General features: G+C 40.2%; 1 protein-coding gene across 1 annotated transcript in view; it reads left to right on the top strand.

Annotated features, from left to right (window-relative positions):
• The window catches only part of CPED1 (cadherin like and PC-esterase domain containing 1), a 225,480-nt gene that overhangs the window by 121,634 nt on the left and 89,882 nt on the right, over positions 1–13,964 (top strand). Inside the window, exon 17 of the mRNA XM_045001870.1 lies at positions 816–984. Coding sequence (XP_044857805.1) covers positions 816–984 — 169 coding nt within the window. The remainder of the gene's footprint in view (positions 1–815; positions 985–13,964) is intronic.

Raw genomic sequence — 13,964 nt, 5'->3', positions numbered from 1 at the left:
TATCCTGGCCAATATCTTCTATTATTAATCTAATACTCTTCCTGTGGTTTCTATTAGAGAAGTTATTCTTGACTTCTCATTACAAAAACAAAGCTAACACAAAACCCTGTCACATAAAATTTTGGATGTAGGCTGGCTGCCACAATACACTCCAGAGTTGCGTGCATGGAGTGATTGATACACAAATAGACATGTATGCTATATAATGAGAGTTTTCAAAATACTTTGAGAGCCTTCTGAACGAAAGACGTTATATAAATATTTATTAAGAAGTAAAAGCATATAAAGTTCAAATTCTGTTAGTTCCAACCATTCTTAGTTCACTGCAGAGCAAAAACCTCTCCAGCACTGCTCTTGTCTATCATGTTGAATGGTTTATTTGGGATTCCATCATTCTTGTACAGTGCACAATTTTAAGGGCTAGCCAAAACTTTCAATCTCATTTGTCTCCCTCCTTACTTCATCACTGATTTGAAGCTGCCAGAAACTATTGTCCCTAGTTGCATCATTCACAATTTTCTTGTCATTGTTGCCTGACTGACTTGCCAACTCTGAAGCTCTCTCTCCTATATAAGTTGCAAGCTAGAGTAATATCACATTTTTAGATGGTTTCTGGCACATTTTTGCTTTATTGTAAGATTTTTTTTAATGCCTTTGCAAGCCATACTGTTATTCATCTGAAACCATGGAAATAAACATTACTAATAGAAACCTTAAAAGCTGAGGTCCATGTAAATTGCAGAGGAAAGTACTGTTCAAATCTTGACTGATTTAACATTGGGCCTATCACTTTCTATTGTTGTTTTCCCTTGCAGTGTTTCTAACTACCCCCTCGGCCTGGGAATTAATAAAATCACTATTCTAGTAACAGATAACTCGCATTCCAACTCCGAGGTTGTGAGCAGCTATAAAATCACTGTCTATCGAGAAGACCGCCCAAGTCTGCCTTTGTTTGAGGACTATATGGTGTGTGGTTTTGTGCAGGTACTGTTTGTTTTTTCTTCAAATATACACTTTATATATGGATATGGCCTGATTATGTTCTCACTTACACTGGTGTAAATCAGAAGTAACTGAACTGAAGCCAACATGGAACCTGTTTATATTAGATGAGGTCCCCAAACTCTTTGGGAATTCTCAATCCATATTATATAAAATAGGGGGATTATGAAGTTTTTTGGCTATAAATATAAATTATACATCAGTACCTTTCGTACTTTGTATGCATTGGAAAACTCCAAGCAAAGTTGCCATGACCTTGGTCAACTGAAATCCTACTTGCCACGATATTGTATCTTTCTTTGTAAGAAACATCAGCGTTATCAGGGCAGTAAAACAGATGTAGTAGAGTTTCTGTAGCTATGATCATCTGTGGAGTTGATGGCAATGTTTTGATCATTATGATTGTGATTATGTATTCATTTAGTCTTTGCTTAGTGCTGACAGTGGGGTCAGTTCTGGTCAAGATACGGATGTCAAAATGATTTATGAATGAAAAATGTATAGTCGAGAAGACAAACATATAAAGTGAAAACACACAGGGGAGGCCAAAGGAAGGAATGACCTTAGCTTAGATTTTTTAAAGTGTGTGTGTGTGTGTGTGTGTGTGTGTGTGTATGCAAATACATTATATCTGTATGCAAATATATATTGTATGCAAATATATATATAATGTATATATGGATCCTTATGGAAGCATTGAGCCTTTAGAAGGGATCTGAATGAAGAAAATCTTAGGGTCTGGCACACTGCAGTTGGAAGGACATTTCATACATAGGGGTCAGCATAGAAGATGGGAGTAGGAAAATTAAAATAAAGGGGCACTGAGGTTTCATTATTAGTGGAGCAAAGGTGGTAAAGGAGAACGTGATAGGATATGAGATCTGAGATGTAGGCCAGGACAGCTTTGTGCAGGTCTTTGAAGGCTGAGCACTAGAAGTTAAAACTTGATATGATGGGGACGGGGAAATCAATGGAGAGATTCCAAGAGGGAAGTGACAATAGGCAAGGAAGATAACTTTGTTTGTGGAGTTTTGAATAGATTGAAGAGTGGAGAGGTCTTATGGGGAACCCAGAGAGAGTATTTCAATAGCGCTAAATTATATTATCACAAGCAGGCAGGATTGTAAGCAAGAGGGCTTTATTAAACTCAGCATTGTGGGCTCACACTCTGCCATTTCTATTTGTGTCACAAAACTTCTTGACTTACACCAAATATCCCCCTTTTAAAACCTGATTCTTTTTCTCCAGTTTTTCTCAACATACTACAGAGGAAGTTCGAGTAATCAAAGTGGGAGCTGACACATGTTTTAGATTTTTGGGACAGAAAAGGGTGTAATTAAAAAGAAAAGGTATTGTGAAGAAATAAGCAACAAGGCTTGCAACAGCAGCAAGGAGAGGTAGTCAGTGTTGTTGGGAAATTGTGTAGTTGGCAGTAACGAAGTCAGTCCACAGGGTCTTTAAAAAACAAAATCATCAATGCAAATGTATGGCAAAATTCTCTTATCTGATTCTTATGTGTAACCAATCCAAAATATCCTATAAACCCACACTACAGGTTGAAGGGAATAATTTTGTTCTCAGATTGAAATCATATCTAGTCCCAGAGGAGAGTCTCTGATATGGAACCAGAGTTCAGCCTGGCATATTCAGAGATATAATAACCAAATCTTCACTGAGCTTAACATCTACGTGTCTAATCTAATCTGTTGCTTTATATCATGTACCCGCATCATGAAACCCAGGCACTGTTTCCACAATTATGCCGGCTAGTGTTCCACACATTTTGAATTCATTTGTTGTTGGAGCTTTTGTATAGTTTTCAGGAAATCCAATGATGCTACAGGAATGAGCAACTGACTGCAGAATATAAATCACCTTTTTCTTTATATTGCCTGATGAGGCCTCTTTCTTTGTAGGTGGTCTGTTCTACAATTAGGGATTGTTTTTAGTGTTCTTTTTTGGAAACGTGTTATTTTCTTGATCTTTACTAAAAAGGACCCCAAATTGATTCTGACTGGGTCTTCTTTTCCTCATTAAGTTTTGGCATGTTGAAAAGTATGATTATGGAAAAGTTTTGGCAATAGTTACTCTTTCAGTAACTAAAAACAGGTATGTAGTCTTGAAATAAGTTTAAATGCACAAGTGATATAAAAGGTGTGGAAGTGGGTCTATCAGTTTTCTTGATGTATAGTAGTGCCAATTTTCATAAATCCTACTTGCCTGAATTAAGGCAGTGATGTACTTTTATAAGTGATAAGGATAGGGAGCAAATTACAGTCAGGAGAAGATTAAGAGTTGCTTCATGAGATCTAAACCCACACAGCATTTGAAGCTGGCCCAGTGACTTGCCTGATGTCAGTAGTGAATCGGAGTAAAACAGGAGAGCAGCAGTGGGAGGGGTATATCATATGCTACTTAGAAACCGGAATTGGCTGTGAAGATGAGAAAAGCCACTCCTATCACCCAATCTTGAGCATATATCTGGTTCCAGGAATAGGAATTTGTGCTAATGTATGTTCTCCCACATTACAGTTTACACTGTTGTTAATGTTTAATTTTAGTATGTATGCACCCTCATGCCATATCTTTGAAGCATTATTGAGAGATCTGGAATGCTTAAAATGAAAAGTGCTGTATAAGTTCCTTTTGCTTGAACTGCATTTGTATGCTCATATGTGAAAAGCTTTTTCCTAATTAAATGTATCATGTAATTGTTCAGAGCTATGGATGTCTTTAATAACTAAAAGTAAATATGAGATTAAAAGCATTTTTGAGGTATCTAATGGGGATTCTGAAGATGCAGCATGTGATTTTAAAGTAGCATTTCTTTTTAGGTATGTTGAAGGGAAACATTTCAGAAACTATCTTATTAAATCTAAAAAACCCAAAGTTATTAAGGTTTCAAAGTGAAGGTAAAAATGGCACTGTAAAATGCCAAGATATTGCATTTCCTTTTTGCTTCATCTGTATTTGCTAGAGCAAACACTCTTTTGTTTATGGTGATTTATTGATAGGAAACATATTTTAAGTGCTCCAAATATTATAATTACATTACGCTTTCTGTATTGGAGTACATTACACACACAGGCAGCATTTGTTGTAGTCACTGTTCAATGGCTTCCATGCTTGTTCTCTTAGTAACTAGACACCTGTTCCAGAAGCAAAAGGATAAATACACCGTGAACTGATGGATTCTCCTTTGGATACTTGACTATGCAGAACTGGGATCATGCCTAGGAAGAGAAAGGTCAATGACAGTGGTATGGTCTTTCTCACAGTAGGCTTCAGTTAGAATTCTAATCCAGAAACTTTTTTTAAAACTTTCTTTTATGTTTAATCCCATTAGGGTATTCAGGTTTCACTGCAAGCTGATACCATGATGAAGGTTACAATACAAAGACAGAGCTAGAGATGTTGTTTCCAGTCTTCTAACAATTCTCATGCATCCGAGTAATCCTGGTTCAAGGCTATTCAGTTAAGAAGTGTGTGGTTCTGAGCCTCACATTCCCTCGCAGTACCAAATTATTGTCCTTTCTCCTTATTGACAGCAGCCATAATGTCCTCATTAAAACCAAATTAGTAGGGGATAAACTGTGGAGTCACTGCAGCACATTAAGAGGCTTTGCATCTCTTTTATTTGCATTCTGCTCTCCTGCAATGCTACATTGCCTGTAAATGAAAAGCTTGTTGGTTTGTTTTTGTTTGTAATTTCATTTTATTGTTGACAGCATTCAAAGTATTTGAATTTGGTTGCAGTGGCACCATTGCTATATTCCTAATGGCCTTGTAATCTCTATGTAGGCAATGTACAAAAAGAGCAAGTGAAACCAATAGGTTGTTTCCATGAGACAGGGATACCACTATAACCTCCATACAACAGAGCCTAACATTAGTTATGCACTGTCATAATGGTCAGAACTAATGTATGGAAATAACCAGTGAATCCCTCCATTTATTATGTTGTGCATTATCTTTAAAACACATAGTGATTTATGTATGTATTAGAGTAAAATGTTTTTAATGTTAATTACCTCTTTCATTTTTAATACTGGTGTAGATAGAGTCCTGGACAGTTACTGGTGACCTGCAGAGATTAGAAGCCTCTCTGTGATGCCCTGAAAATTTATATCTACAGTATCATGTTAATATTTTTTGTGCACGTTCATTTCCCTAATAACATTAGCTATTCTTATTTGGTTTTGTGCTGAGAGTAATGAACAGCTAATATGCTATTTGCTAGTTACAGTGTATCATTATCCTTGTCCCTGCATTTCTGTGAAACATAATCATACTATAAAGAATTAGTACTGTACAGTGGTTCCATTAAGTAAGTTTCTACTAATTGGAAAGTTTTTACTGGTATGAGAGAGATTTCCTATATTTATAATGGGAAATAGCAGCAGGACCAGTAAAATCTTTCCAGATGGTAGAATCTTCTTAAGTGCACCCATTGTATATAGATGCTGTTATATCATATCAGTTTAGCTATATATAACCCTATTTACTTGTATCTGTTTACTATAATTCATATAGCATGATAAGTCTAGTAGGTAGGGTTCATACAATATGATACAGTGATTACAGCTGTAGTGGTTATACAACACTAGATGCTTTCAGAAACACACTGTGGGGCCAGACCTGCCAGTTGAAATCATCTGCAAAACTCCCATTGGCTTGAATGGGAGCAGGACCAAGCCCTAAGAATAATAGTACCTAGCTCTTACACAGCATTGCCTGTACAAAGGAGATGTAATTCATCAAAATCATTTTGGTTGCTATGTTAGGTAATTAAAATATGTATATTTCATTGTCAGTCCAAACAGGGAATTACCTGGCAGGGCAGTGTGTTTTGCTACATTTTAAATGAAGCGTGCTTGTACAGATAGACAGCATAACCAAGTCAGTTATATAAAACAACAATAATACTTTTCACTGAACGCCTTTCAGCTGAAGTTCTCAAAGTGCTCTACTAATATTAATTCCCACAACAACCTTGTGAGATAGACAGGAGTATTATCTCCATTTTGCAGAGAACTTATCTGAGGTATAGTCAGACTCAGGCCTGGTCTACACTACACAGTTAGGCCAACCTAAAGCAGCTTATGTCATAGAATCTCAGGGTTGGAAGGGACCTCAGGAGGTCATCTAGTCCACCCCCCTGCTCAAAGCAAGACTAATCCCCAGACAGATTTTTGCCTCAGATCCCTAAATGGCCCCCTCAAGGAGTGAGCTCATAACCCTGGGTGTACCAGGCCAATGCTCAAACCACTGAGCTATCCCTCTTCCCCTCTTATGTCAGTGTACACACTACAGTCTTGTCCCACCGATGTAAGTGCCCTACTACATTGACATAATAACTCCACCTCCATGAGAGGCATAGGGCTTATGTCGGTGCGTTAGGGTTCACAGTGTCTGCGTAGACACTGTGCTAATATAGGTTGTAAATTTTTAGTGTATCGTGTAGTTTTTAGTGTACCATATAAGTTTGTAGATACCATGCTCCTTTCAGCTAATTCCTAAGTTATCAGCGGCAAAAAGCCCCCCAAACCCTAGAATTTTCAGGTGCTTAAGCAGGCCCTGGAATCACAGTTAGTTTGCGCCCCTCCCCCAAAATCTGAAATGGTGCCCTGGTGAGCCAGGAGTGGCCAGAGGGTTGCAGGAGGGGCGTGGGCTCTGGCAAGATGCAGTCCTCATGTGACAGTGTGAAGCCTGCCTTGAGCACATGCCCAGCAGCAGCGCAGAAGTAAGGGTGGCAATATACCATGCCACCCTTACTTCTGCACTGCTGGTGGCGGTGTCATTGCCTTCAGAGCTGGGTGCTTGGCCAGCACCCACCAGTATCAGGCCACTGTGCCAGTGCTTAACATGTGCCAGGACTGAGCTCTGGCACCTATTTCAATACAAATTAAACACTGGGGAAGGCAGTGGGACCCAGAGGTGATTGCAGGGGGAGGGGGAAGCCCAGGGAGCCCATGGGGGCCAGAGGTAATGGGGGCAAAATACAATTTTTCCCAGAGCACCATTTTCAGTAAGGCCGGCCCTGACCATTGTCTTCCTCATCACCATCACCAGTGGCCATTATTCTGGCACCTCCCAAGGGCTCCCTTCTACTGCCCACAGGCTGGGATGCAACTTTTATAATATGTTACACTAACGCCCCTATATCTAATGCATGTTCAGTAGGTTTTTTTTCCCCTTTTCCTTATTTGTATTTCCTCATCTACTAATGCTAATGTGTCCTCATTTTATAAGTTAGTATATTGATACATGTAACTGCCATTTCAGCTCATGATCCTATCCATCACCCCTTGATTAAATGGATTTGTGGTTATTACTGCAATGTTCCTTGCAGTAGCACTAGTTGTTTTAGATCATCTTATCCTTGTTTTGTTAGGTGTTTTCACCTGTATCTTTGAGTTTTCTGTGTAACATTTGCCGCTTCTCAGGAAGTAGCATGCAGAGGGTGTGATCCTGTGTGGAATATAGAATCATCACTGTTATAGTTAAGAGCCTGCATGTGCCCTGGGACTAGTGTGTAAATAGACGGCTGGAAAGGATGGGCAAGGAATAACCTGCCACATCTTTACGGTTTTGGATGATCTGGGACTAAGAGTAACAATATGCTGAATATTCAGTGACTTTTCTATTGCTCACTAATGACTGAGGTGTCATCAGCTAACTCATTTCACTTATGATCAGCAGCCAGAGAAAGGATTAACTCGCTTAGCTCATTTAAGTTACTTTAAAAAGAGATCCTTTGGTATACAGCTTTTAGTCTCCTTTTCTCCTCCATTCCCTTTTCTTAGGCAGCATTGTTGTAGCGAAAACTTATAATTAGCAATGATCTCACTTTTCATTACAGTTGAGGCCCTTGCTGCACCTCATAGCTCAGTATTGCGTTTTTTTCTTAAATATTCCCTCTTCTTCCTTTCCCTCTTCTGCATGCCTCTGCTCCAGCGTGCACCCTGCCATGCCTAGTGATACTGTTGCTGAAACTCTTGACCTGACTGATGGTTTGGTTTTTTAAATTACATCCTTCTGCTGTTAGTCTTACGTTGCAGTGTAAAAATATCTTTACCATTTCAAGGTATGAGAATGGGATCAGAAAATACAGATATTGAAAAGACCCAACAGATCAATTCCATCCTTTGACATGCTCATGATATTGTCCCACAGATAAAGGATTTGTCAGATATTAAATAGATACTATACTTCATATGATTATAACATTCCACTGGTGTACTTGATGCTTTACAGACCTATAAGACCAAGAACTGCTCCAATGAACTTACTACCTGGAGCTTACAATTGGATGATTAAGTGCTTTAGAAATATTAGCGACCCAGCCTTGCTCCCTGCACCGCAGAAGTCTCTGACAAGAATCCAGTTGGCTTCAATAGGAGTATCATGAAACATTTAAGCCTCACAACACCTTTGTGAGATAGGTTAGTATTATAAACTCCATAACCCCATTTTACAAAAAGGGAAACTGAGGTACAAATAAAAATGTTACCTGAGGTCACATAGAATCATTAACAAGAGTGGGAATTAGACCCCTGATTTTTCTGGTTCCCTGTCTTATACTTTAACCACAAGACTAATTTCTCCACAAATAATGGCAATGAATCATTGTGGGTGGCCTTGAAATGAGTCAGGCAGCAGTAAACAATGGGTAAGCAATACAGCTCTGGGGAGAATGTTGTTTACAGGGGAAGCAGATCATATAAACTGTTTTTTGTCATTCCTGATAGCTGTGTGTGTCTGTGTGGGAGGGTGTTGTTTGTTTTTAAATTATCAGGAAATTATCCTACATATCTGGAATAGATTTTTAGCTTGAGTAATTTTTTATTAAATACACCTCTATCCCGATATAACGCGGTCCTCGGGAGACAAAAAATCTCACCGCGTTATAGGTGAGACCGCGTTATATCAAACTTGTTTTGGCCCCCCTGTTCCTTGTTCCCTGACTGCCCCCTCCAGAGACCCCTGTCCCTAATCACCCCCAGGACCCCAACCCCCTACCCAACCCCCCTGCTCCCTGTCCCCTGACTGCTCCGACCCCTATCCACATCCCCCGCCCCCTGACAGGCACTCACCGCCAGCGGCAGGAAGCAGAGCAATGCGGCCCCAGCCTGCTCCATTCCGCCACCTCCCAGCCGGTGAGTGCGGGGAGGTTGGGGAAAGGACGCCCCTCCATACTCACCTGCGGTGTGAAGTGGAGCGCTGCAGCTGAGAGCTGGCGGAGTAGAGCGGGCGGGGCCAGGCTGCTCCACTTCCCGCTGCTGATGAGTGTTGGGTGTGTCCTTTCCCCAACCTCCCTGCACTCAGCTGCAGCAGGAAGCGGTACGACGTGGCCCCAGCCGTGTCACTGGGGGTGGGGGTGGAGAAAGGTCCCGCACTCACCTGCGGCGGGAACCGTAGCGCCGCGGCTGGGAGCTGATGGACTGGAGTGGGCTGGGGCCAGGCTGCTCTGCTTCCCGCCGGTGGTGGTGGTGGTGGGGTTGGGGAAAGGACATCCCCCCCCATACTCACCTGCGGCGAGAAGCAGAGCGATGTCGCCCCAGCCCACTCCACTTTCCTTGCCTCAGCCCCAGCCCCAGACATGTCGCTGGGAGGCGGGGGTTGGGGAAAGGTCCGCACTCACGGCTGGGAGCTGGCAAAGTGGAGCGGGCTGGGACTGGGCTGCTTGGTTTCCACCGCTGCCAGTGAGTGTGGGGGGATCCCTTTCCCCAAACCTCCTCCCCCGAACGACAAGTATTTTGAAACAATTCTTTTGGCTTGCAATCCAATTTAAAGTTCGTGGAATATATTTGTTTGAGGAAGATGACCTCGTCACTGAGATCTCTTGAGATTTCTTTGTTGTACTGTTGCTGAAATTGTTCAGCTGCAGAAAGTAGATCTTCATTTCTCAGTCTGTTGAACTGCCAAAGAAACCCCAAAAGGGTACAAATTAGTCGCAGTGACTCAAATAGACATGTAAGACCTGACTGAATAGAGTCAATGATGACAAGGAAGACATTGACCCTATAATGCTGCTCGGCATCGGATTCAGTAGGTAAGCTGCAATTGGTGAAGAACTCAGATGAAATGCCAGTATTCTGTGCTACTAATTTGGACTCAGACAGAATCACATCCCATTGTTCATGAATCTGTTGAATGTCATTGATATGACTTTCAATGTTATCCCTCTCAACATCAGGTGTAGCATTGCATGCTTCAATTACCAGATTAGTTTGGTGGATCATTGTAAGTAGCTTCATCCACAAAGATGACATCAGAATGCATTTCAAATTTGGACATGCACTGAAGTTCAGTTCGAGACTGTGCAGTGAGATTGAGAGATTCAAGCTCATTTAAAGCCTTTCTCACTGAATTCAAATGCTACACAACTGGTTGAACACCATCAGTCCGTGCAGACCATCTAGTTTTGGACATCCCATGCAGTGAAACAGGAAGATATTGCTTCACAATTTACCACCTTTGTGGACTGCTACTGAAAAGACTGTACATTTGCTGAACAGTTCCAAAGTAAGTAATTGCCTCCTTGCATGATTCAGCACAGTAAACACCTACAAGGTTTAGTGTGTGGCTTCCACAGCTGGAGAAAATACAGTTTGAATTATGCTCAAGCAGAACAGCTTGTATACCTTTGTACTTCCCAGTCATATTAGATCCATTGTCATAGGCTTGACCAATGCAGACTTGAAAATCTAACTTAACCTTCTAGAATTGCTAGTACTCTAGCAGCAATTTCTTTTCTTGTGAAATTATCAATCAAAATAAACCTTCCTTCAATTGAAAATTTTGAGCTGTCTACAATCTTACCATATTGAATAACCATAGTAGTCTGTTCCTTGTGAGAACAATCTGGAGTGGCATCAACAAAGATTGAAAATAACTTGGCATTTCAAATCTCATCAAGAATTGTTGTTTATACGAATGACCCACATAGCTCAATAAACTCGTTTTGTATGTGTGTGGGGAGATAATGGAATTGCATGAAATTTTGACTCTTGTGATTCTCAAACATATTTAACATGCTCTGATAAAAGTGGATCATATTTGCTGAGGAGCTCAACTATGTCTAGAAAGTTTCCATTTGCACGATCACCAGTATGTTGACTGGAACCAAAGAAAGCCAATCCCCCTCAGAAAGAAAAAGGATAACGTTCAGTATGCGCTCAAGAAGTTTTTTCCAGTTGTTAGTTTCTGTAGAAAGTTCAGTCAAGAGTAAATTCTCAACTGAACTTTCAGCTAATGCTGCCCTAATGGCTGATTTCCATGCAACATAGTTTCTTGGCGTGACGTTGAATTCTCATGTGATGGTATTTGGTCTTTCATCTTCTTCCAACCTCTGTTGATGCTCCATCCTGATTGATCAGAGAGAACTGATACATTTGCAGCACTTGTGTTCAAAATGAAGCAGGGTGCACAGTACGGAGATTGTTTTTCCGTACTCTAGCATAACCAGTCTCTTGTGCAGGTCTCACCATTTGGAAGAGTTTTTGTCAGAAGATGAGCAGGGAAAGCATGATTATCAGAATCTTGTGGAATGTTACTTGGAATTTCAAGACAACTAATTTCAAGAAAAGATTGCATTTGGGCAGCATTGCTCTTGTCAATAATTCCAATGTCAGTCACAGTCAAACCTGTAGTACTCATGAATTGCTCTTGCTGCGTAAGAGCTACATCTTCCTGTTGCTGTTGAGTTTCTTGATCATACACAGGATCTTCTGCTGCATCTGTTACTGTTGGCACATCTCCTTCTTGACTACTGTCCTCATGTTCAGGTATTGGCAATGAAATATGTAGTTGCGGAGTTTTCATTATCTGTAGCATTGTTTGTTGGGTAAGATGTGTTTTCCTGTGGTTTGAGAAATGAAGTTATTGTCTTTGTGCTCTTAACTGTTGCTTCACTCAGTTGTTTTCGCCGTTTCTTGCTTGCACCACTTTCAAATCTCCTCTTCATAGTGATCTATCTGGTCAATATGTAGCCTATCCACACTTGAAATATTCTGCTGTAAATAAGTAGCTTATCTACACTTGAAATCTTCTACTGTAAACATGTACACAAATACTGAATGGTACACAAATGCTGAAAAGACTTAAAACAAAGGAATATTAATTAAGAACACAAAATGAAACAGTCAGACAGGTTATTATCCTTATCACTGAATCAAAACTCAAGCACACAAGGTATAATATAAAAGGGATGACATATATATATATAGCAGACACAGACACAGATACAGACAGAGGGATAATGTCCAAAAAATTCAAACGTGTCCTCTCAAAATTCACTGTACAACATTGTCCTCACAAATTTTCACCTTGAATCTGGGCCTATAGACTATGAAAGCCTATGATGATGGCCAGTCACCTCTTTTAGCTACCATATGAAGATGATGATGAGGAATTCTCACACATAAAGAATTCCTTAGTCAACTAGATGTAAAACTATAAAGACACTAAAATGTAACAATTCTCTAGCAATTCTCTAGCTTTCAAAACTTGATCCAGCACCAACCACTAGTAGTGGTTTGTTTATATAATCAGTTGATCTGAGAGGACACGTTCATCACGGTCTAATCTTGTGCCATCAGAACCAATATATTTTTATTAATATTTATGAAAAAATTTAATTCTTTAATATGACAATCTATATCAGTTAACAAAAAATTGTCTTTTACCAAATCACATCTCTTGTTTGCTTAAATTTGGAGCTCTAAGCTGAGAGAGTGTCACATTTTGGTCCGATAGGGATGCTCATAAAAACAAGTTGCAAAAGATATCAAATGCCAAAAAATTAATGTGTCTAAATTTGAGGCCCCTCTTTGAGCTTGAGGCCCAGGCCAAATGGCCCTTCTACCCCCTCCTACTCTAATTGGCCATGGTCAGAGCACAGCAGTGCCCAACCATGCTCCCTTTCTCCTAACCACAACCCCTGCACCAGGGACAGTGGTCACATAGAAACTGATTGTCACCTTTACACCAGGGGATTTCCCAGATCCTACAGTCTCTCAGGCCTTTGTCAGAGGGGTTGGTCTCAAAATCTTTATGAAAGTAAAACACAATTTCACCAGACAAATGAAGAAAGTATTTCACTTTTCCATAATTGTGCTAATGGGTCTTTTCTGAAAATCTGCTTCATTCCAGCTCTGTCCTCAAATTGTGGTAAGGGCAAGAGGCTTTATAAAGCTTCCTTGTTTCCCAGCATTCTTTGCTATTCTCATAGTTCTGAAAGTGAGTCTGAGAGAGGCTGGTTTGAGTCACACAGCTTGATCCCTCACCATGGAAAGGAGAGTGGAATTTCAGCCTACCTTGCTCATGAATTCTGGCTTTGGGCAGCTTCCTCCTCTGTAAAATGAGGATAATCAGGGTGTTGTGAGAATTAATTCATTAATATTTGCAAAGTGTTTCAAGATCTTTGGATGAAGCACACTGTGAAAGTACTGCTAAGGGTGAGTCTGGCATTTCCCCTCACAATCCCGTCTAGATCCAGGAAGTGCAGGGGTATGTTTAAATGAAAAATATTAAAGAGTGTGGGGAGAGGGGAAAGGTTATCCAAATAGAAAGATGTAATGTGTGTTTGGGGTAAAGGATTGTGTCATTTTTTGTCTTTTCTCTTTTCCCAACCTATTTGATTCCTGGAGGGAAAGGTCATTAATGAGAGATGATTTTAAATCTATGTCAATAATAAATGTGTTGTAGTTGTGATCAAGCTGTCAGCTCGTAGGTAACCCAGCCAAATCAATATGCATGTTTCAGGCCTACAGTTTTTACCAAGTACATACAGTAATATTACTGTGTGTTGCATAATGCACTGGAATTTTATAACTACTCATTATGGTACATATTTAAGCAAAGCTGATTTTTTTTTAAGAGTACCTACCGGTACCTTAATTGATTTGTAGGAAATGCCATGTTTCTGTGGGATTTCAATTGTTTTTGTGAGTGAATAT

The sequence above is a fragment of the Mauremys mutica genome, chromosome 1 (assembly GCF_020497125.1).
Source record: "Mauremys mutica isolate MM-2020 ecotype Southern chromosome 1, ASM2049712v1, whole genome shotgun sequence".
NCBI lineage: Eukaryota > Metazoa > Chordata > Testudines > Geoemydidae > Mauremys > Mauremys mutica.
Note: the sequence above shows the minus strand (reverse complement) of the source record. Positions and strands in the feature narration are given on the sequence as shown.